Source organism: Sceloporus occidentalis, unplaced genomic scaffold, assembly GCF_023333645.1.
Source record: "Sceloporus occidentalis isolate IW3139 unplaced genomic scaffold, rSceOcc1.0.p SCAF_33, whole genome shotgun sequence".
In the NCBI taxonomy this organism is placed as follows: domain Eukaryota; kingdom Metazoa; phylum Chordata; class Lepidosauria; order Squamata; family Phrynosomatidae; genus Sceloporus; species Sceloporus occidentalis.
In genome coordinates this window covers 5,197,425-5,221,495 of record NW_028317013.1, presented here as the reverse complement: position 1 = coordinate 5,221,495, position 24,071 = coordinate 5,197,425, and the positions used below count along the sequence as shown (strand labels likewise).

General features: G+C 39.6%; 1 protein-coding gene across 1 annotated transcript in view; it reads right to left on the bottom strand.

The window, feature by feature from the left end:
- LOC149298378 (protein PHTF1-like) overlaps positions 1 to 24,071 on the bottom strand; it is a 39,364-nt gene that overhangs the window by 11,314 nt on the left and 3,979 nt on the right. Inside the window, exons 4-14 of the mRNA XM_089487519.1 lie at positions 18,880 to 19,038; positions 17,036 to 17,189; positions 15,474 to 15,569; positions 13,529 to 13,646; positions 12,721 to 12,888; positions 12,119 to 12,205; positions 10,231 to 10,452; positions 8,708 to 8,836; positions 3,026 to 3,298; positions 318 to 449; positions 156 to 242 (exon numbers count right to left, since the gene is read on the bottom strand). Coding sequence (XP_089343645.1) covers positions 156 to 242; positions 318 to 449; positions 3,026 to 3,298; positions 8,708 to 8,836; positions 10,231 to 10,452; positions 12,119 to 12,205; positions 12,721 to 12,888; positions 13,529 to 13,646; positions 15,474 to 15,569; positions 17,036 to 17,189; positions 18,880 to 19,038 — 1,625 coding nt within the window. The remainder of the gene's footprint in view (positions 1 to 155; positions 243 to 317; positions 450 to 3,025; positions 3,299 to 8,707; positions 8,837 to 10,230; positions 10,453 to 12,118; positions 12,206 to 12,720; positions 12,889 to 13,528; positions 13,647 to 15,473; positions 15,570 to 17,035; positions 17,190 to 18,879; positions 19,039 to 24,071) is intronic.

Genomic DNA, 24,071 nt, shown 5'->3' with positions numbered 1-24,071 from the left:
AGTCATAAAACATATACTTACACACACTATCTCTCTACCCCCCCTCACACAAATAACCTTAGGCTCACCCCTGACACTGATACCCACACCCAGCACTGTATGCTCACGCTAACACCATACTCACACACTTATGGATAAGTTAGTCAATTACTTACCTGAGCACAGCAGAAGAAGGCAATGGAAAGGGTTAATAAATAGACAGATGACACAATGACATCGACGGATCGCTGGGGTCCTCTTTTCTAAAAGCATGCAGAAAGTATGTTACTTTATGGAATAAAGCCCAGCTCATCACCCAGTGGCACAATTTAACTCACCATTAGGTAGGAGCGCAGTGATAACCACATTTTGATGTTTTGCACTTTCTTCAGCCTGAAGTGAGGAATTTCAGACTTCAGAGCTTTCCTAGCAGACGTTAAGTGACTGAAAAGCTTTGCAATCAAGAATCTCTGCAAGTGAGGTAACGAGAGCGTTTTACAGATCAAACGAACGTATGATAACACAAGTAGCATCCATTGAGCAAAATTCATCTGTATCATAAAGCATAAAGCCTTTATATAGAAAAAATATACACTACGCATCATGTAAACAAATACATGTCCTTAAAAAATGGGTATGTAGTAATAATACCGTATGTGAAGAATTTTCAATCCAGACAGAAAACATGTCAGCTTGATTTTTTTGGGGTGCCAGAAAAGAAATGCATTCATAAGGAATAAAATAATAGTACTAACATTAGATGCCAGCAGTAACACATGAATAATGGGATTTAATACTTATGTATGTTATATAACAAAGCAACAACACTATTTTTATGTATTTATTTGTACTCTTGCTTCACATGTATGGCATCACTGTGCCCTCCAATTTCATATACGTAGATTATTTAAATATAAAAAAGGCTATCAATGTTTCAGCTAACCCATGCATTCTTTACAAAGACCTGCAAGGATTAGTAGCTGACATCAGAAGGTCCCAGGACCCAGAGTTCCCCCCTGGTGACCTGGGTAACCTGAGCTTCACCCAAAGTCTCTGGGTAAAACCCGGATAGTTTCCAGGTTTGGTTACTATTTTGTATTTAATATTTAATAACCAAAGGCCAAGACAGGAGATTTCATCCGTTTATTCTCCATGTTCACTCATTGAAGACTGAATCGGATTCCATCAGCTCAATTACAAACATTTCTCTGTATTGACATTATTACAAACATCTCAGGGCAAATCAGCCACTTAAATGTTGACATAGTAGCAGGTCTTACATACAGCACAACACAAAATACTGAAGGTCGTCTAAGTGAAAAAGAATACAAAACTAATGTTTAATGGGTTCTACATCAGTGTAAGAATTAACATTGGTTTAATCTGGTATATATATATACTATGGCAATGATCCAAGAGCTTTTATCAACCGTTAACAATTAACGCCCACCCCCAAAAAATCATTGCAAGCATTTCAACATTTTCCATCCATTAAGGTATCGGGTGATTACTTAAATATGGATATATTGGAAGCCATTTTATAGTTTCCGGACATAATCTGTCTCTGAGATGTATTGTTAATAGAAAATGCTGCATTACTAGATTTGCCTACTCTTCTGAATCCTTATCTTTTATTTTTCCTCTTTTTCAACTGTGGCTTATTACAGTGCTGCTTGGATAATTAATGTCATGTAGCATACAGATGTGGTTTTGTTATGTGCTTTATACACTTGAGATGTACTGAGTGTTTTTTGTTTTTTCTTTACCACAGAGCTCTAATTCAATTTTGTAGTTTAATTGAATAATTTCCCCTCAGCTTATCCAGAACACAAAGAACCACTAGAATCCATTCACTACTCCATTCCTCACACACCTGTCTTATGGTACCATATGCACAAGTGATGCATGAGACTTCTATTGCCAAGTCTAGTACAATCAACAAAGAACATTTCCAGAGAAAAACAGTAGGCCTCATTACCTAATGTCCTAATGTATTGGTACTATAACAACCGCTGCATAAAATTGTTGGTGCTATATAAATATATACATAAATGTAATATGAAGCCTCCTGTCCCCTGATGTAGCCTGCCTATGCAAGAAAGAGCTATGAACAGGCAGCCTGCTGTAGCACACGTGCGATAGAAGACCCTATTTGCTCAATTGCTGCCAGAACCTTGCTTACATTACAAAGTGCCGGCTGAGCCGCCCATTTGATCCCCATTCGCACAGCCTTTACTGTGAGAATGGGGATCAAATGGGTGGCTCAACAAAAAATTTTGGTTGAGATGCTGCCAAATGATTTTTTTAAATTGAGAGGGTATTATAGGGAGGGAAAGTTAATTATGTAGGAAAGGACAATATCACTATGCTCAATGTTTTAGCAAACAGACTCCAATCTCTTTCCCTGTAACCTTAGTAAACATGGGAAATCAGCAAGCAAGCTGGGTACCTACACAGAGAAAACTGTGAGGGAAAAACCTATTGTTTTAGAAAACCAGCCCTGCTTGTAATAGAGAGACAATGCAATAAGTGCGCAGCAGAAAGCAAACGACTATGTATAGCTAGAGGGAATAGTAGTAGAAAGAGGGAGGTGGTTCTGCAACTTTACAGATCTCTGGTCAGACCTCAGCTTGGCTATTGTGTACAGTTTTGGAGACCCTATCTCCAAAAGGATATTGACATATTGGAGAGAGTTCAGATGAAGGCTACCAAAATAGTAAATGGTTTGCAGGATCCATCAGGAAACAGTACTTTATTGAGAGGGTGTTAGAGATATGGAGGCTAATACAGTAAGGGAATTTAAACATGCATGGGATAGACATAAAACTATCATGAATCTAAAGACAAGATGAAGGACTGAGTCTTACATCAGGAAAAATGGGGAGACTAGATAGGTCGAATGGTTCTTAAATGTCTTCCAATTCTATCTTTTTATTGAAAAAGTATTCCATGTGTAAGCTAACATTTTTTGTAAAATAGCACTATAGGCAAGGCCCATTATTTCCTGTCATTTACCATTTGTTAAAGCCCAACATTATAAACATACCTGTTTGTATGTCCTTTCTGCCACACACATCAAAAAGAAGAACATCCATGTAAGGCAGACACGCAGCACTAGATTAATAGCAGTAAGAGCCAGCAAGAGAGATGTTGGGGTGCCGCCACAGAAGATGGTTAGAAGCTCTTCTCCAGTTAACGACAAGATCTGCTCCAAATCTCGTTGACGGAAAAGGTGGAACAAAAATGGGAAGACAGCCAGGCCGATAGTGACTGCGTTTCCCAGCATTTGATATCCCACACCGTGGTCAAAAGCGCTCACCTGTGCACGCACAGACAGAAAATACTTAAGCGCTTAAAACAAGAAATATATTTATGTAACGTCTCCATCTAGGCAAGAATAATAAAGGGTAAAAAGTGAAAGGTAGAGTAAGATAGATATAGAAATGTAAAACATTTTAAAAAGAGAAACACACAATTGCTTCTTTACAGAAACATCCCCAAATTCACATGTAATGGCACCTGTGGAAAGGGGGGGGGGGGTAGATTACAAGTGGGAGCAAGATAAAAGGATTGGGTCCACATCTGGACTAAACTCTCTTTAGGAGAGCCACAAGAAATGCTCCAAAGAACAAACTATGTACAACAACTGCAATACTAGCTCAGCCAAATGCTGTTCCCGCACACATTGTTTTTTCAAGGCAAGTATGTTTATTTTTTCATGCTGTATTTATATAGCTGTATGTAACTCATATATAGCCTTATAAAACATAAACAAGGGAAGAAAATGGAAAAAAAATAAAACACCGTTTTCCGAATAATTATGTTTCCCTAAACAGAGAAGTTAAATAAAGTTACCCAAAAAATGTTTTCATTTACTTGATTTCCTGATTTGGAAACCCCTTCATATGTGTGGGATTTTCACTTATTAATGGAAATCACTGGGCAAGTGTCACATACCTGGCTGCCGGTGCTTCTGGGTCCTCGGACCGGCAGCCACCGAGGAGAAGGGGGAGACCTCCCACCGTGCCGCGGCAACCGCAGCCGCCACGGAGAAGAGGGAGACCTCTCCCCGTGCCGCAGCAACCGCAACCACCGAGGAGAAGGGGGAGACCTCCCGCCTTGCCGCGGGAGCCGCAACCGCCGCGGAGGAGAGGTAGACCTCCCGCTTCTCCGAGACAGCCTCCGCCGCCGCGAGGAAGGTTCCACGCGTCGGTCGTCCTCTGCTGGAGCCAGGTCTGGTCCTGCTGCGTGCACACGGTCCTCTGCGCGCCACCTAGTGGCGCCAGCCGGTACTACGACTCCTTTTAGGATTTTACGATCCGCCAATCCCAAAATGCCCGCGAACCGGAAGTGACATAACGGCACTTTGAAATTTTGGCGGGAATTCGGTAATTGATGCCTGGACTTCCTCGGCCTATATAAGAGCCTCAGAAACATCCCAACCTTGCCTTCTGATGGTTGTACCTATCTTGTATAGTGTCTGCTCAGTACGCGTTTCTGTTGATTCCCCGTTACCGACCCGGCTTGTTCCTGTTACCGATTCCTGGCGTTTGACTCTGGCTACCCTCACGACTACCCTGACTTCTGGCTTCCTGACCTCGGCTTATCCTGCAACGATCCTGACTTCTGGCTTCCTGACCTCGGCTTGCTCATTGGCTATTCTGTGCTGGACTTTTTGTGATCTGTCTATTGGACTTGCACACGCTGTTCTACCTGATTACAGGTTCTATCCTACGCTGTGCGTGACAGCAAGTTGTAGAAAGGGCACATGGCATTTTCCAATCTGTACATTTGTCAAATTTGGTATGCTGACATAAAAAGACGACAACTAATAGTATTTTGCTAGGGTCAACTGGGTCTATTCACTAAGTAGAGTTCTCACTGCATCCCATCCCCACATACAATAAAATCCCTTTGGAGGAGCCCATGTTCTAACCTGTGCCTCTCTCCCTCCTTCCACCCCCCCCCCCCGTGGGACAGAAGGGGTAATGTATAAGAGAAATCACTGTCTATCACCTTGGCATTAAAACAAGGCAAACCTCTTTCTCTATCTGAGCATATAACCTGGTTCTCCTTAAGTAACTTGTAATGACACACAACCCTGTGCACACCCATATGCAGCACTGCCCAACCTTCTACCATAGCAAATGTACTCAATGCAGATTGCATAGCTTTAATATGCTTCCTTGTCCTTACACTGCAAGAACTTATTGTCAAGAGACTTAATGTAAAGCTGTAACATGAAAAGCAAGAATTAGAAATGAATCTGTATCAATCTACTTTATTTACCGTGGGAATTACTACACATGAGCAATTTCAGACAAATAACCCCTCCGTTGACAGACATGAGCAGTTTCCGACAATTAACCTCTCTTTTACCAGGTATGAGCAGTTTCAGAAAATGAGCCCCTCTAATACTAGACATGAGTTGATTCAGAGAGAGTTCCCAGGCATTGTAGCGTGATAGTATGTCAATAACAGATACCACAGATAAATATAGGTTTGAACAGGAATATTGGAGATGCAAATGCTTGTATATTTTATCTAGTGTGAATAAGGTGCACTTTCTTGTTGATCAGCCACCATGGCTGAGCTGGTTGCTATGTAAATACAAATGTTATAGAGAACAGCTGCTAAACAGGATGGGTAAATTAATTAAAACTAATCCTAATGGTATTAACATGATTCTGAAAGTCGGTTCTGGGGATCTGTGAAGCCATACATTTTATTAATGTGATATTTATGGAGTTAACCTTTTCCCCATATTCTTGCTGAGCTTTACAGATTCAGGTATATTCAGAAATGCTGCTTTGAAGGTCAACACTGATATGAACACAATGAGTATTTAAAAATAAATTACAAGTATGCAATAAAGATGCAATCCAACAAATCAATGATATATTTAAAAATTGAACACAACTTGTCTTTTTTTCCTTTTCAATTAGGCATACAGATTTGTTTTGTGAATGCATTAAAGGCACCGTCATGTCCATATTGCACAAGGCTATTAATTTATCGGAAAGTACCTCCAGTTTAAAACACTCTGCTCATACACTTATAGTTCCATGCCCTGTTTGCCTGCATAGCAGGCTAATGTTCAATCTTGTGGGCTGGATAGTAGTGGGGTGGTTTAGTCTTTTGGTTGCCCCCAATGCTAAAATGTGTAGAGGAAGCCATTCAGAGGTGCTTTCATCCAAGAAGTGAGCAGCAGCTACCTCTGAACAAACAGCATTTCTTATGCCTGATCCGGAAAATGTGGAAAGGAGATAAAATTAAGGGAATTTATAGCTCATAGTTAAGTTCTTTTCTTGTAAGCCCACAGTCATTGCAGTACAAATGAATCATATAAATTGGCCATATGCTCCATTCTCCTAGGCTATATTATCTTCAAATGCTACAGTAAGTTCAATTAACCAATCGCAGAGCTCAGCTAAAAATGCAAGAAATAAAAAAAGGGTGGAGCTCCCTGCCCTATGGGCTGATGAGAAAAATGTAAATTTTTCCCACAAAGATACTATTTAACCCCTTACAGTTGTGAGCCCGTATATATATATATATATATATATATATATATATATATATATATGTGAAGTATATGCTACGTTGTTATTTTTCCATAGTACATAACTTTACATTTGTCTCTATTGCCACTTGCCTGTCCAGTCTCCCACTCTCTGTTCTCCTGCAGAGAAGCAACATCAATGTTAGACCACATTATCCTACCTGATTTTGTGCCATCAGCAAACAGAGACATGGCAATATGGGAGATAGTTAATAAACAAATTAAAATGAAGAGGACCTAAAACAAGTACTGAGGGACTCAATACCTTGGTCCAGTTTGAGAATTTTCCATTTACAGCCATTTTATCTTTTAGCCAATGTCCAATCACATACATACATACATACATACATACGTTTTCTCCTAAGCCTATTTATGACACATGTACATGTACAGTAACTGGTTGTCTGGCCCCCAGGCCTCCCTAAATGTTAATAAAATGGCCGACCGAGTGGCCGATGTGGCCGCACAACCGCCATGACTGTCTTTAACCCCTTCAATCCCAGGGGTATTTGGTACCTCAAAGCCCAGAGCAATTTTGCCATTTTTGGGGTATGTCGGTTTAGCGATGATTCTCTTTTCCTGTGAATAGTGTACCCATATAAACTATATATTGTTTTTTCAAGGAGAGATAGAGCTTTCGTTTGATACCATAGTTGGATGATTAGCTGAAAATTTAGAATGAGAAATTTAGTAAAAACTAGCGAAGATTAGAAAATTAAACAAATTTTTTTTTACATTTTTCCTCTGAATCCTCACAAAATTAGGTAAAGTGATGGAAAATCCCCTCCAAGTTTATCAATTCAGCTGTCCTGATTTCAGAAATACCTAATTTATATAGATTTTCCAGACTTTCCCAACACCAGGGAGCATACTATAAAGGTGTACAATTTTGTATAATTTTTATGCCTATGGCTTAACGGGTTTGGGGGTTGTGAACGGGGGCAGAAGGGTTATACTGGCTAGATGTTATGCTAGGGCAATGGGAAGTAAGGTTTTTAATAATTTTTTATTATCTTTTTTTATATTTTTTTTTTTTTTTTTTTATTTTAATTTTTTTACATTTTCTTTTTATTTTTTATATATTATTTTTACACAGAAATGGTTAGAGGTCCTCCTAGGGACCTCCTGAACATGCCAGTGATGTCACAATGACATCACAGCTCACATTATAATTTTTTTTTGTATTATATATATTATTATTTTAATGATTTATTTAATATTATTTTTTAAATGAATTAACTTTTTTTTTTTTAAATCGATCGGGCGATCGGGCACTTTCAACAGTAACAGCTTACCGGCTTTCATACTGGAAGCTGTTACGGGAGATCGGGCAGCAGAAAGCTGCCAGGGGGGAGTCCAGGCTGTCAAACGACAGTGCATTCTGACTTTTCTCAAACATCATAAGAAGATATTGCACCATTGGGTTTTCCTATTTTATTCATTTTAGATTAATGGAAGAAATAAAGAAAATATTTTTATTCTGAAGAGCCTCTGATACCATCTATGTTTGTGAGTGTATCCATATCACACATTTCATTACCATTTTTTACGTTATTACACTATTATATATATTTTTTTCCCCACATGTACATGCGCCCCTGTCTGTTGTATCTGTTGCTGAACCCTGAGAGGAGTGTTATTGGGCTGCTGCAGTATTGTGGGAAGTATATACATTTTTTAATTAATATTTTTTTTTTTCACATACATACTGGTGTTTATCTTTCACCTTTGGGTTTATAGTCTCCGGATGTGACACTCTGACCCCCCATCCCGACTTACCAATCCATCGCCAGACTCCCTAGTGGGGGCAGCCGGCGTACGTGTGCGCAAGGGGCGTAGACAACCTCTGCTGCTGATCATCACATCTGCCAGGGCTTCTATGCCGGCGCTCCGTCATAGATGTTCCCCGGCTGCCAGAGAGGAGGACACAGGTCCCCTGCAGCGCTGAAGGGGATCCTCATCTCTGGCAGCCGGGGGAAGTCTGTGTGATGCGCTCAGACAGCCTACGCTGCTGCCGGCCTTTCCGCTGGGGCTTCTATGGTGGAGCACCGGAAGGTCATGTAACCATTACCATTATAACATGTTCCTCTCATTTGGAAGGAAAGTAAATAACAGAAATCCAAAAAGTCAAATATTAAGTTGCCCCGTTACCATATGCAAAGTCACCTTTCTCATGATTATTCCACTGATATCCAGAACTGACATATCGTCCTTTTTACACTCGTTCTTCTCCCATATTATGGCACTTACTCGCTCTGATGTAGGGCTTGTACCTTGAAGCCAAAAAAGATGATTCTGCAGAAAAAGAAAAGATGTCAGACAGGAACAGCTCTAAACAACACTGAATACCTGAGGGAACTCAAGCATGCAATCATCTTGAAAGAAAAAGAAAATCCTTGTTACAGACAGAAAGTGGTGTATTCTGGCCTAGAGCCGCAGATCTGTAGGACAGCATTCCTTCATCAGGCTCTGTGGTGCACAATTGCTCAAATGGGCTGGTTGAAGAGACATCATTTCCTTTGTAAAAGGCCAATTTACACTATGGACGTGTGTGCATAGCTGGCACAAAGGCCACAAGAGAAAAACTCACAAGTGGTGTATACCCTTCAAAAGTTTGAGGTCACTTAGAAATGATATTTGTTCCATTAACATCAAGTGAATCAGAAACACAGTTTACACATTACTCATGTTTTAAATGACTTTTGTAGCTATTTTTTTAATGGACTATCTTGTTGGGGGTACAGAGAGGTCCTTCATCAGCAACCATCGTTCCTGTGTTCCAATGGCATGTTATGTTAACTAATCCAAGTTTAAGTTTAAAAGGCTAAGTGATCATAAGAGAACCCTTTTGGAATTATGTTAGCACAGCTAACCCTAAACTGTGACCCTGGGTGACCCTAAACTTTTGAACAGTAGCGTACATATATACACAAAGGGTATAAAGAAATAGTATGAAAACTCACACTCAGACTGTCCCCATATCACAGGTGTCTAAGGGCCCCTGGAATGCAACCTCTACTCCAGGTGATCTGGCGAGGAGATATGGTAATGAATAAGGATGAAAAACTGGGAGGGAGCTGAGGAAGACTCAGAAAGTGGTCCCATCATTTGTTTACATTACTAATATTTGCTTAGTCTTTGTATTTCAGACAGCACATACTTAGCCTACCATAAAATCTTCGTTACCTATAGAAATGAGTGTAAAGTTCTACACTCTACTGACCATTACACCAACAGGGACTTTTATGACACTGCATTCTAAATACATGGACATTAATATGAAGTTGGTGCCCTCTTTGCAGTTATAACGGCTTCCGCTCCTGCCAAATAGAGAAGTGTAATTCATTACTCCGAAGAACACGTTTCTACTGCTTCATAGTTTAGTGGTGGAATACTTTACACCACTCAATCCGATGCTTGGCATTGTACTTGGTGATGAGAGGCTTGCATGCAGCTGTTTGGCCATGGAAACCCATTCCATAAAGCTCCAGGTTTTGTGCCAATATAAATTCCAGTTATTAATTTTGAAAGATGAGGCACATTTTTTAGTTTTTAAAATTACTCGAATTATTTTAATAGCAGAGGAGAACAATTCAACTAATTATATAATTTTACCATTTTTTATGGTTGCTTTTTAGTTGAGATACACATTTATAACAACAATCCCCCTAAACATCAGGCCCTCTCACCAGCTGAAAGACATCTTTGGTAGGGACCTTGCGTCTTCCTCCAGCATGACGCTGATTGAAGGTGTCATCACTTTCACTTTCGCAGGATGATCTGCACTGAGGACCATGCAGTAGGTCATCTAGAAGCATATCTTCAGTCTCTGAACCCAGCCGGGTGCTCTCTGAATCACGGTGAGAGATACTGTAACTATGAGAACTGACACTCACTCCAGATTTGGAACCCTAAAAATAATATGGAGTAAAACAGGCCAGTGGGTTATGACATGCAACAATGGAGTACAAAACTAGACCCAATGCTAGTATCACAGCCACAATTTTTTAACATACAGGTACATTGTTAAATCCGTTAACCTATTTCAATGTACAAGTGGGAAGTTTTAGTTAGGGCAATTGGTTGTTGTCTAGAATGAGAAGGTCAGAGGCTTAGAGGTAATGTACGTTCTACTTTATAAGCTGAGCATCATTTCAGAAAAAACATGATACTTAAAACATTGTTTGAGGTATTTACTGCAGGAAAAATAGGCATACTTCATGGGGAGAATGGCTCTTATCTGCCATCAAATTTCTATGTATGTAATTTCTTATTCCAGAATTTCAGAATGCTTAGTGATTTTTAGCAATTCTCAAATGATACTTGGGTAATGCTTTCTGGAAGAGTGTAGTAAGCATATGTCATGTTTCTTCTATATCAGTCTTCATTACAAAGAGATTATAGCCTACAGTATTAAAATGTTGTCTTTAGCCAAATAAATGTATTTATTTAGTCTAGAAAAAAGGCAACTAGGGTGAGTATATCACAACATACAAGTATATAAGTATATTTTAAGGTTATGTATGGTTCTTTCAGGGGAAATACATACTCCAGGCAAAACATAACAAGAAGCCAGTTGTATTTCCAATGTAAATAGAGAAGGGCATCATTTACAGTGAGGACTGTAAAACTCTGGAATACAAGGTGGTGACCAGATGTACTGTGTGTTGGGGGGTTAATAATAAACCGGATTCCATTTTTGTCTATCCGTTAATTTACCTTTTTCATTTAATAGTGGAGGATCTAGTTACTATTCAGAAGGCTGCAAGGGTGCAATTAATACATCCTCATTTTAAATACACTGATCAGCCATAACATTATGACCACCTGCCTAATATTGTGTAGGTCCCCCTTTTGCTGCCAAAACAGACCCCACTAGACCTCTGAATGTGTGCTATGGTATCTGGAACCAAGACATTAGGAGCAGATCCTTTAAGTCCTGTAAGTTGCGAAGTGAGGCCTCCATGGATGATGCATCCTGGTGCCACATGCTTTCAAGGTAAGCGACACGCACTCTTACACACATGTGAAAGAAAACGTGATTTATCAGACCAGGCCTTCTTCCATTGCTCCATGGCCCAGATCTTACGCTCATATGCCCATTACAGGTGCTTTCAGCAGTTTACATGGGTCAATTTGAGCTACAATTTGGGCCAGCCTTCGCCCGCCACGTGGATCAATGAGCATTGGTCGCCCATAACCCCGTCACCAGTTAACTGGTTTTCCTTCCGTGGATCACTTTTTTTGCCATGATGACAAGATTATCAGTGTAAGTTGGTAGTGTTATACAACCTCTTGGGGTAGACAGAAGTGGCAATGTGAGCGAACTTGTACTGGCCTCAGATTTCTCTGGTTTCTCAGATTTTACTAGCAACTCACAAAAGTTGCTATGTTTATTATACCCTCTTCATCAGGAACTTGTATAATCTTACATGCAATTTGTATTTGCCAAGGCAGATTATTGATTAGGAACGATGGACACATGCCTAGGGGCCCCTAGGTCACTAAATGTACCTCCACATTATAAAAGCAGGATTGTGTGTGCCATGGAGGATCTTAATCCTGCTCTAGTATTACCTGGCTGACAACAGATTCTTCTTCTGAATCCACAAAGCTATCTGAATCGTGAGCAGGCTGACTTTTCTCTACCACTCTGTATTTCTTCTGTAAAAAAAAAAATTATTATTATACACTAAAAGTGTATAAAAATGCAAGTTAAGAGAAGAGACAATCCTAAAATTGCAAGAGCAGATCCAACTTTTTCCTCTGTATCAGTAACATCATTGTCAAATTATTTCTATTATAATAGGTTTACAAATTTTGCTGTCCTTAACCTTTCCTAGATGCACAGAAATGGCAGAAAAATATATGCTTACATTTAATTGTGAAAATGGTTTGCTTAATAAATATGCAATTAAACAGATGGTTCTCATTAGTCATATTAAACATTTTGGTAGAGCACTGCCCCCTAGCCATGCCTTTAACAACATCTTCCAAAAATGCACCCTTCTGCAGCCACTTGAAATGCTGAAGGATTATTGCAACTCTATTGGTAAGAGTATTGCACAAAGAGGATAGTAAAACTGAACTATCCATTTAACTATCAAAAAATAACATTTAGGCCAAACGGTATGCATTTTTCAAATATTTCAATTTAAAGACGTTTTAAATATACCAACCTGAGGAATTTTAGTAAGCTGTGATGTTGGATTCCTCCTTTTCAGAGTGCAGCCATTATCACTCGATGCACCATCTACGCTTCTACCAAGGGATAGATTCACCGATTCCACATCTTCCTCGCTTGTCAAATCATATGACATCCTATTCCCGTTTTGTCTTGACCAACACTAGAATAAATTCAAAGCACAATATGGGATTGGAAATTGAAATCTTTTGCCTCTACGATATACTACATTTACTTATGCTGCTGTGGTCCTTGATCTACATTTATTTAGATGTTATAAATAAATTATATTTTCCACATTATTAACTTTCAGAGCACTTCTGGTAATGCAATTATGTGCCTGTCTATCTGGCACTCAGTGGGTTGCCATATAGATTTGCCCCCTTCAATCAGCTAATCAGTGGCACACAACATTGGACAAGAAGGAGGCATTCTCCTGCAGTGCTGGAGCTGCAGTTTCTGTTAAGTGTTTTTTTGTTCTTATGTTTGAAGAATGCATATTAAAATACTCTCAAGTAAGGGGAAGTAGCTCTTGGCAGAAGGCTGGAGATGCTAAATTGAGTCATTTTTCCCCAAGTCCTACATTTTACAGTACTAGGTGAGAGACTATAAGAGCAACCATGTTTTAAGTGCCTAATTGGCCAAGACAAAGATTTCTCAGCCTGGTGCATAACTGCAATGTAAACCATTAAAAGTTAGTTGTACCATAAACCTCTTGTACACATCTCCACTTCTATACAGAACTTTTGTATCTTCGTGTAATTAAGTGAACCAATACAAGAAATTAAATTACACACACGTACCTGCTGATTCTTTTCCCGGTCAGACATGGTGGCTTTGCAAAGTGCTGTGTTCTTGCAGACATAATCTTCTCTATTATCTGTATCATCCATCTTATTTAGAAAGTTCTTCTGTTTCACCCTGTGTGAAAAAAAAAATTTAATTAGAAATGTTATACTGGCTAGAAACTACACTTTATGCTAAGCTAATTAGACATCTATAAGTAGACAATGCACTTGTATGTATATGTTCCAATGCTAGGTTTTCTCTAAACAGTTTCTTTCCAATGGATCTGAGATTTAAGGGGAAGTCCCATGAAAAATATATTTTTTCTCCTTAATATAGTACTGTACATGGTAATGCACGTTGGCACTGACAAAACTTGATCCAACCTTATTTTATGATTATCAACTAATTATCCTATATTCAACCTGGAGGCTGCCATACTGGACTTTTACTTTACAGCAAAGCTAATGAAGTCCATTCCAAAGAGTTTTTGGTCAGGCTGGGTAATTAAAAGTGAACCATTCTCTTGTTTACCACTAGCAGTAATGAGTCGAGTGTCTTATAGACTGGAGTAAGAAAACACAGTTTATACTCATAAAAATGGCGGATATGCAGCTGTCTGAAAACATTAAGTGATGTAAAAACTAGAACTAGAACTGTTGCTGGGTATTGGGTGTGCCCCTTGACATCTTTGTCTCGATGAGAATGGTGTTTGCGTCTTAAAACTACCCACCTTGTGTGTATCAAATGGGCAAAGGTATCTTATACTTCCTTTTGTCAGGATCTGTATCATTATTCCTCCCATTATGCTAACTCTCCCCCGTTGTTAAGTTGCTCATTTTGTTCATTGTTTCAGGCAGCCTATGTAAGGTTGGTGGGGAAAAAGGTGATAAAACAAGACAGGAAATTAAGTAGATAATGCTGCCGGCCCTGTCACAGACAGTCTCTCATCTCAGCTTTTATGAGGTGGCATTTTTAAATATCTCCAAAAATAAACTGTTTGACAATAAAAAATCAAGCTAACGGTGTAAATAAATTACCCCAAAGCAAATAACTCTAAAAGTTTAGTGATCTTCACATCTAAAGCAGGCTGGTGCCTTCACCGAATACTTAAAAGAAGAAAAAAAAGAATAATGTGTTTATGACTCACTGCTACTCCTGTACAATGGTCATTGATGTATTCTGGTCTAATCGGTACAGTCCTCCATAGTTTTTTTTCCAAGCTGCTTCCTTTAAAAATGGGGCACCAGGATATGATGTCATATCCAGATGCCCAGCAGTAAGAAGAGCGGTGTGGAGGAGGCTGTAGGCCCTGCATTAGGCGGTAAAGGTAACTACATCACTGGTAATAGTGATTTGCATATGTTTTCCCTTTGTGTGCAGATACAGGTTGGAACATACATAACGTGTCAGGAAAGAACTGCATTGTAACTGAAGCATTTAACATGTTTTTATTTAAAAACGTCAAGTTAGGATCGTAAAAATTCCAAACATTTAATCGTCTCCATCTTTCATGATGCTGCTGAAAGTATATATTTTGCCATTTTCATTATTGTAACTTAAAGAGGTTTACAAACTTTTTTAATACTCTATTTTAGACTTGAAAAGACTATTTTGTAACAACACCCTCTGTTTGTAAAGTGATGTAGCCATCTGCTTGTATACTCCTTGAGATAATCTTAGCTGTGTAAGTGCAAAGTGACGGTTTCTTAGTATGGCTGTACCAGGGATCAGAATATTTTATTTTATTTATTCAAAAATAGTTGTATGATTAGTTTGATTGTTGTCCTGATCCTTTAGCGCTAAAATAGGACCAGATCATCTTAAGAAGCAAATTGGTGCTGCTATTTTTTACTTGCACTCAGTCCTAAAATTAAAAAAAAAATACTTCAAAATATATTTACTCTTAGCAAATATATTGGTATAGTATGTCCTCGTCATGGCCCCATGATAAGGACTTACCTATTACAGAAAAAAGGAGGATTGTAAGAAGAGGATTCCTTAAATCTTCTGCTTAATTCTCTTTTCTCATCGCCAGCAAGTGATTTTCGATACTTTCTATGTGTAAAGAAAAACTAATATTAAATATTTTCTTACTGACTTTTCAAGATTTGTATTTTTTTAATCATTTATTAAGCTCGAAGACATTAGCAAAAAAAATGTAAAACCTATTTTCTTTATGAATCCTGTCTACTACATTGTGAATGATTTTGTGGATTTAATGATCATATATGGTTTAGAATTTGCTCTCACTTGTAGTGTTTGATATGGTTACTTTTGCACCAAAATGATTTATCAAGGTACGTTGTGGAACAAGGAAAAACAAATGAAACCATTTATATGCCAGTATTCAATCTTTTAATGCACTACCACTGTTTAATACCACTGGTTTTGGCACATAGACTCTTGGTCTATCTCAATGCTGGGGCTACTGTGCCGTTTCTAATGCTTTGGTCACATTGTATACCATTTCTTAAAGCACAAAAATATATGAAACTAGCTCATCCGAGAACCAACAGCGACCTCAGGGCCGGCCCGACAATGGAGCCGAGTGGGGCAGCCGCTCCAGGCGGCACTTTTGAAGGGGCGGCACTTCGCCGCCCCAAGCCCTTTTTTTTCCTTTCTTTCTTTCTAAAGCGAAAGAGAGAGAAAGGGGCGCCGAGTGGTTTTCGCTTACCAAGCTGTCAGTACCCGCTCGGCGCCCCTCTCTCTCTCTCCTCTGCGGCGAGTCTTCCTGTTCGGTCTCGGTGCCTGCTTGTAATGCTGAGTGCCGGAAGATTTCCGGCGCTCAGCATTACAAGCCGGCACCGAGACTGAACAGGGAGATTCGCCGCAGGACTGCTGAAAGGTAAGTACAAGGGGGGGGGGGAAGGGTAGATAATATGGGGGGGGGTAGATAATGGGGGGGGCGGCATTTTAAAATTCGCCCCAGGCGGCATTTCGCCTTGGGCCGGCCCTGAGTGACCTAATAACTTGCTCTACGGTCCCTTACTACTTGGGGACAACCCTGGTTCTAGTATACATCTCTAAGTTACTGTTCAGTCTGACTTCAACTAGTTTCATACCTCTTCAAGTTTAATGTTGAGTCCAGGCATGGAGTCTCTTGTTCATTTGTGCCTAAAGAGACACTTAACTCTATCGCTCTAATGATGCCTACGAAGGGTGAAATGTGTGTTTGGGCTTATGGGTTCCCTCACTCATGGTTCTCTTCTTAACTTGAAGTGCCCCTACGTGGGGCACTATAGGGCAGGCTATTAAGTTGCTACTCTCAAACCTCTTTGTATGAATCCAGCTTCTTGCTAATTCCAAGAGCAACTTTTATTATTTCTGCTCTGTAGGCAGATGCATGCAAAGCAACATTTGCAGACACAGAAATGTACCAAGTGAAAAATGTGAAACAATAGATAGATACATTTGGGTGGCCCTCAAGGATAGGCATTAAGTGTCCCAGAGTAGAAGAATTTGGGCTAAGAATTAGGTAGAGAAAAAAGACTAAATGAGGTTTAAGGTTTTTTTTGCCTTACCTTTGTCTCTTGCTACTTGTCCCTGATATTTTATTGCTTTGTGTTGATACAATCTGACAATGAACAGTTCCTAGCAGCAGCATAAGGCACATCGGTCCGGTTAGCTCACTAACACTTGCAGCAGGCACCATGGAATACAGTACGATAGCTGTCACTATACATATATAAACCAACTGGAGATTAGAGCCATAAAGAAATGAATGTACTTGTACATATTCTTATGTTACAGCAAAAGAACAAATTACAGACAAGGAATATATAAAATACAATAAACACAAAAACAAATGATTGCCAATATTCCTATAAGGTTTTACAGTGCTAGGTTGTGGGACTTTTACTGGCACGGACTGAAACATCAAAAGGAAAGGAGAACAAGCCAGAGCTAAGACAAATAGAATGAGCTCTCCCTTAATTGACCACTTTATGTTAGCTAGGTAACAGTGGTTTTACTCCAATTGATTTAATCGGAAGTACTTTACTGTCACCAATGAGAGAAGATTTTTCAGCATGGCTGAAAATACTGTGTCAGGTAAGTGTTTTATATTTTATTTATTTTTGTTTTGGAAGAATACATATTAAAGTGCTCAGAGAGTATATAGTAGGGGTGTCAGAAACATTAGACTGTCCCTTTAAGCTGGTATGATCATTGTAGTCACATACATTGACATTAAAAATAATCTATGGTCCCCTCTCTGTTACCTATCAGTTCCTTTGCTGCTTATTTTCAAATTCAACATGCGCTGACTGCTTCATGATACAGGCTGTTTGAGCAGAAAAGTGATTGATTAATAATTGTGGTTTAAATTGTGGTCTTGGGTGCCCTTCTAATGATGACTGAGTACTACTTTCTGTTTGTAGGCTGGACCTGTCTGTTCTCTTAGCTGAAGGGAATGTAATTAACCTTGAACATAAGGTCAGTCTTTCCATTTCAGTAAACCTCTGAGGAACAGAGCTAGGAAGCTATGATCTTGATACACTTTGGGAGATGTCTCCTGTACGGACAGTAAGACGCTGTGGGAGAAGCTTTGCTTTCAAATTTCAAATTTCCCTTACATATTCTGACATGCATTAGTAGTATTTTAGTTTTAATGTGCCAAGCACAGTGACTCTTTTCTTCTGGATTTCCTTACACGTTGAATTAAAAAAATTAAATTTTAAAAAAAAGTCTATTGAAAGAATTATACTATCCAGGAAGTTCTACTTTCTTTTTTTTTTTCTGCAAATAAGTATGTGTTTTTAAAAATATACTTGCCTGCATGGCATTTAGCTGGGTAGCATGGAAATATGCAAATGTATATTAGGATATTCTGCAGAATCTCACAATCCATTTTCAAATGAAAAACACCAACATTTTAAGAGACCATACAGCTATAATACGCATTAAAGTGCATATGATGGCCAGAGTGTTCCTTTAATTTATAAAAAGGGAAGGTTATTGAAGCGATATTTGTTCTTGAATGAGCTACTCTTGTGACCTTGTTATGTATGTAGGAATCAAATTAATACAGTACAGAGAGCTTTATAAAGCTTATTTCGTGTTTGCCGTCAATGTTCTCAGCAGAAATTAGAAATGAAATATTTCCAGGTGGGGTTTAGGCATTCAACGTTGTTTGGGAAGTTTCTAATGCTGTACTTAGTTGCAAAAATCTTAAATTCAACAAAACACAATGCACAAAACACAAACATCCTTAGCTTAAGCAAGTATATACAAGATTAACTTAGTTTTGAAATATTTTATAAACGGTCATATCCTGTTTTAAAATAACATACAGAGAACAACTAGGTTCTAACGTCTAAATGTCTTCTTACTTAACTAGAATGTTTACAACATTATCTGTCAATACCTTGTAAAATGTAAAGTACCAGTAACCAGATAAAGACCCAGGGACTGGTCACCTGCATCCACCACTTGCTAAACAATGGGAAGAAAACAACTCTTACTAAGCCTTTCCGAGTAAGAGATGTCCATGGGCTTTCAGGCTTGGCTTTGGCAAAAGTTGACCCTGGGGCAAAGGACAATAAAAAAAAAACACTCTTAAAATTGAGAATTGTTTGCATTATATATTACATGCCATAAGTAACTGTATTCCACCTATAGATATGATTCAAGGTTACAATCTAATTTACATACTCAATCAGATATGCCTCCAAGATTGTGGTTTCCATGAATGTTACTGTGCTAGGGATTGTACCAACCATTTACAGTATATGACATATATAATTATTTATTATTTCTATACAGTGGTTAGACAGGACATTACATGTAGTATATAACATAGCAATTTGACTTACAAAAACAACAGGTGAGGAGGGCCCTGCTCAAACGAGCTTACAATGTTCAGGGAGTTAGGGTTTATTATACAAGGGGTAAAAGTGCCACTGTTAATGATGGACCAGCCACACTACTATAAGTATTGCAGGAGAGGGACTAGGAAAGGTGAGTTAAAAGAATATGGGAGGAAGAGCGTTAAAGTGTAAGTTCATAGGCGGCTTTAAAAAAGTGGGTCTTGGGGAATTTTTTGAAGGACTGAAGGCTGAGAGAAAGATGACTAGGCCAGGGGAGGGCATTCCAGAGGATAGGGGCAGCCCTTGAGAAATATTGCAAGCGTGTATGAGAACTAGAAATCAGAGGAGATGACAGAAGCAGATCATTGGATGGGCAGTGAGACCGGGCAGGAGTGTATTTAGAGATGAGTGAGGAGATGTAAGTACAGGAAACCTTATGAATGGCTTTGAAAGCAATAGTCAGAATTTTGAAATTAGCTCTGAAGGCCACAGGCAGCCAGTGAAGAGATTGGCAGAAGAGAGAGGTGTTAGTAAAGGGGGAGAGATTGGTAAGAGGAAGACCAGTTAAGGACAGGATTATGATCCTGTCAAAGTGGGAGATAATGAGGTCATGGATAAGGTGGTAATATTGTACAAATATAGGTTTTTAAAATTGTTTAAAGATCATGTGCTCCTTAATGAAGTTTTTCCAACCTTAAATAATTCTCTACTGGGCAAAAACTATTTTTCTTGTAGCTGTTGGAAAGGCTTAATTTTATCATTTTGTAGAATATCCTTTTAAATAAACAATACATTTACTTCTCCACAACCTGAGGTTTATAATATTAATAATATCTGGTATTAAATCTAGGGGAGACAAGCTAAAATGTTATATGAACAGTGTAATGGGTTGCTTAGTTAGGGTTATAGATACCCTATGAATCCTTCGTCTGTCCCTCCAGGATAGTCTCCAGCCTCAAAAGGCTAATAGATGGATCTTTGTCTTAGATCACAAAAGTAGTCACGACCACCATGATTGTGAAGAACAAATGGAACATTTTATTATTGTAAAACATAGCCTTATATATCCACATAATTGAATTAACATTAATAAACAGATACATGTAGACGACCCAACCTTTAATCCCCTTTGGCTACTGAATATCCTCCTGGCAGTAATCCTGTTAATGGGATTTGTTAACACAATGGAGTTCCTGCCTGAGCCATGTTTGTTTGGCAGCCAGGCTGGAGCCATCTCTGTCTACCTTGGGGCCCTGTATGACAGGTCATTCTGTCCCAAAAAGAATGCCAAAAAGAGTTATCCTTCTTGTATGGCCCATCCAGAAGAGATACATTTTTAATATCCAAGATTCCTGATTCTATTTGAAGCCAGGCCTCTTGATTGGCCCCTTTCCTTTGTATATTAAGTATGCGAGCAATCATTCAAGCGTAATGAGTCTTTTACATGTGGCATGCCCAGTCCATCATCTCATTTTATGCAAGACAATTTCTTCATGCTTATCGTGGGTTTCTTACCTAACCAGATACAATTCGAAAAGGCGATTTGAATTATTGTCATCCAAATATTTCGTACAAAGAAGTTAAATTACATTTTTAAATGAATTGAAAACTGAAATAGGCATCAGGTCTCGGAGACTTTAATTGATTGGAAGACAGTTGTTGTAACATTTTATTTCTATAATATTCATTTGGGAATATATATAACAACCAGCCCTATTCTCCTTGTAGTTCCAATGTAACTTTAGGAATGCCAAACATCTTTTTTTTTTTTTTTTGTTCAATAAATAAGTCATTCATTTTATGTTTAATCTCTTCTATTTTATTGAATCATTCTTGTACAGTTCTGATAACGGGGCACCAGTGGCGTCGCTACAGGGGGGCAAGGGGGGGGCAATTGCCTGTTGCCCCCCTGCCGAATTCAGAAAAAAGTCGCAATGCGACTTTAAATCCTGTTTTTTTTAAAAAAAAAAATTTGAATGCAGAGGAGAGAGAGGGGCGCCTAGCAACCACTCGGCGCCCCCCATTCTCCTCCACGAGGCCTCTACCTCCGTCGCGGTGCCGGCATTTCATCCTGAGCGCCGAAATATGACGTCATATTTCGGCGCTCAGCAGTGAAGCAGCGGCCACCGCAGCAGAGAACAAAGACAGAAGCCTCGTGCTCCCGTCGCTGGACCTAAAGGTGAGCGAACTACAAAGGGGGAGGGTAGATAGTGAGTAGGGAGAGGGGTTAGAAAGTGATAAGGGAGGGAGAGGGGGGTTAGAAAGTAATAAGGCAGGGGCGTCCAACATGCGGCCCGCGCCAGCCAGTGCAACCGATCTTACCCGGGCCGCACCTCGAGCATGTACTGGCTGACTTGGCATGATAGGATTGTGATTGCTAACAGCAATCAAAGTCACATCATGCCTAGGTTCCAGCACTTACACATCCGACCAGTAAATGCTGGAACCTAGGCATGATGGGACTGTGATTGCTGTTAGCAATCACACTCCTATCATGCCAAGTCAGCAAGTACATGCTGAAACCTAGCTAGCTGCCCCCCTTGTGTATTGATGCTGCCAGCAGTATGGGGTCTGCACATCACTTACAGCCACCCTGTACCAGCATGTACTGGCTGACTTGGCATGATAGGAGTGTGATTGCTAACAGCAAGCACAGTCCCATCATGCCTAGGTACCAGCATTTACTGGTTGCCTGGGTATGATAGGAGTGTGATTGCAGTGTGGACGCCAGGGCTGGCTTTGGGGTATGCAACCTGTGATCTATGCGTGTAATTTAGGGGGTTTTAAATATACCTTTTAATTACGTGTTTTTTTGTGAATTCCAATTGATCTATACCTGCAAAGCTGGGGTTGTGTGTTATTCTGTAGATCCATATGTGCTATGCTATGTTTCCATACATTATTTATGTATACCTGCAAATACAGGGTTAATATGTCTTATTCAGTTGATTAATACCTGCAATGCTGTTTCCATGTATTTATTTCATCTATACCTGCGATGCTACGTTTCATATATTATTATTGTATACCTGCAAATACAGGATTTGTATGTCTGATTCTGTTTATTTGAGATCACAAGTGAATTTCAGTTGATCTATACATGCAAAGCTTGGTTTGTGTGTTAATGTGTTGATCTATACCTGCTATCGGCAACTGGGGCTAATGTTAATATATATGGGCAGCAGGGGCATCAATACACAAGGGGCAAAAACACTAAGGTATGTAGACGTCTGTGACGTAGATTGTGTCCTGCTGTTTGTGTGTTTTTGGTTATCAGTGTAGCAGAGCCTGTCCTCGGTGTGTGTGTATAGGTGTTGGTGTGGCAGAGCCTGTCCTGGTGTGTGTTTGGCTGTTGGTGTGGCAGAGCCTGTCCTGGTGTGTGTGTTTGGATGTGGGTGTGGCAGAGCCTGTCCTGATGTGTGTGGGTGTCGGTGTGGCAGAGCCTGTCCTGGTGTGTGTGTCTGGGTGTCGGTGTGACAGAGCCTGTCCTGGTGTGTGTGTCTGGGTGTCTATGTGACAGAGCCTGTCCTGGTGTGTGTGTCTGGGTGTTGGTGTGACAGAGCCTGTCCTGGTGTGTGTGTCTGTGTCACAGAGCCTGTCCTGGTGTGTGTCTGGGTGTCGGTGTGACAGAGCCTGTCCTGGTCTGTGTGTTCAGTTGTCAGTGTGGCAGAGCCTGTCCTGGTGTGTGTGTCTGGGTGTCGGTATGACAGAGCCTGTCCTGGTGTGTGTGTGTGTCTGTGTGGCAGAGCCTGTCCTGGTGTGTGTGTTTGGGTGTCACTGTGTCAGAGCCTGTCCTTGTGTGTGTGTTTGGTTGTCGTTGTGGCAGAGCCTGTCCTGGTGTGTGTCTGGGTGTCGGTGTGACAGAGCCTGTGTTGGTGTGTGTGTTTGGTCATCTGTTTCCTGGCACTTAACTTACAGTAGGAATTATTTAATTTATATTTATCCAGAGATAAAATGCCCTCGTGAAGTTGTAGTGACTTCAGGGGACAAAACGTTACAAGGCCCTGAAATCATTTAGTGGAAAAGTTATTTATTGTGTATAATATTTATTTCAAGGATTAGTCGCACTCAATTGTGGCTTCAGGCTTCCCATGTTGAATGATCAAGTATTATTTTAGCCCAATAACAAAAGTATAATTCCATAGCACATTACTTTTGGAAATTATTAATGCCCCCCCAGTTTGACTGTGGTATCTTGTGTGCCCCCCTATATATTGTTTCTAGAGTCGCCACTGCGGGGCACCTCTAATTCTTTTATCTTTAGCACCCATTTCTGTTTAATGACCTCTTAGTACACAATTATAAGTGCACTAGACCTTTGGGGTAGATACTTCTTTATTATTATTTTCAAGAAGAAAATGAAACATTCCTTATATAGTTTCTATCTTCCTGTCTACTAAGAAGTGCATTATTCAGGTGCCAGTTAGAAACACTTCCTCTATTATTTGTTAAAGTAAGATTCATAATTATAGCTTTGTGATCTGACCAAGTAATCTCCTGTATCAAAACTTTCCTAACCTTATTCGTCATACTCACATTCCCCAAAAATAGGTGTTTTTTAGAGTAGGCATAATACGTTTTAGAAAAACGGGTGTAATTCCTATCTGTGGGGGTGAACAATGTGGCATATATCTAAAAGTTTGTATTTATTTATCAATTGTGTAAACTTACAAGGCAAACTGTAATTTTTTACCCTAAAAAAATCACCGCTTTTGTTGTTTCTATCTATGGCAGGGTGCATGATGCAGTT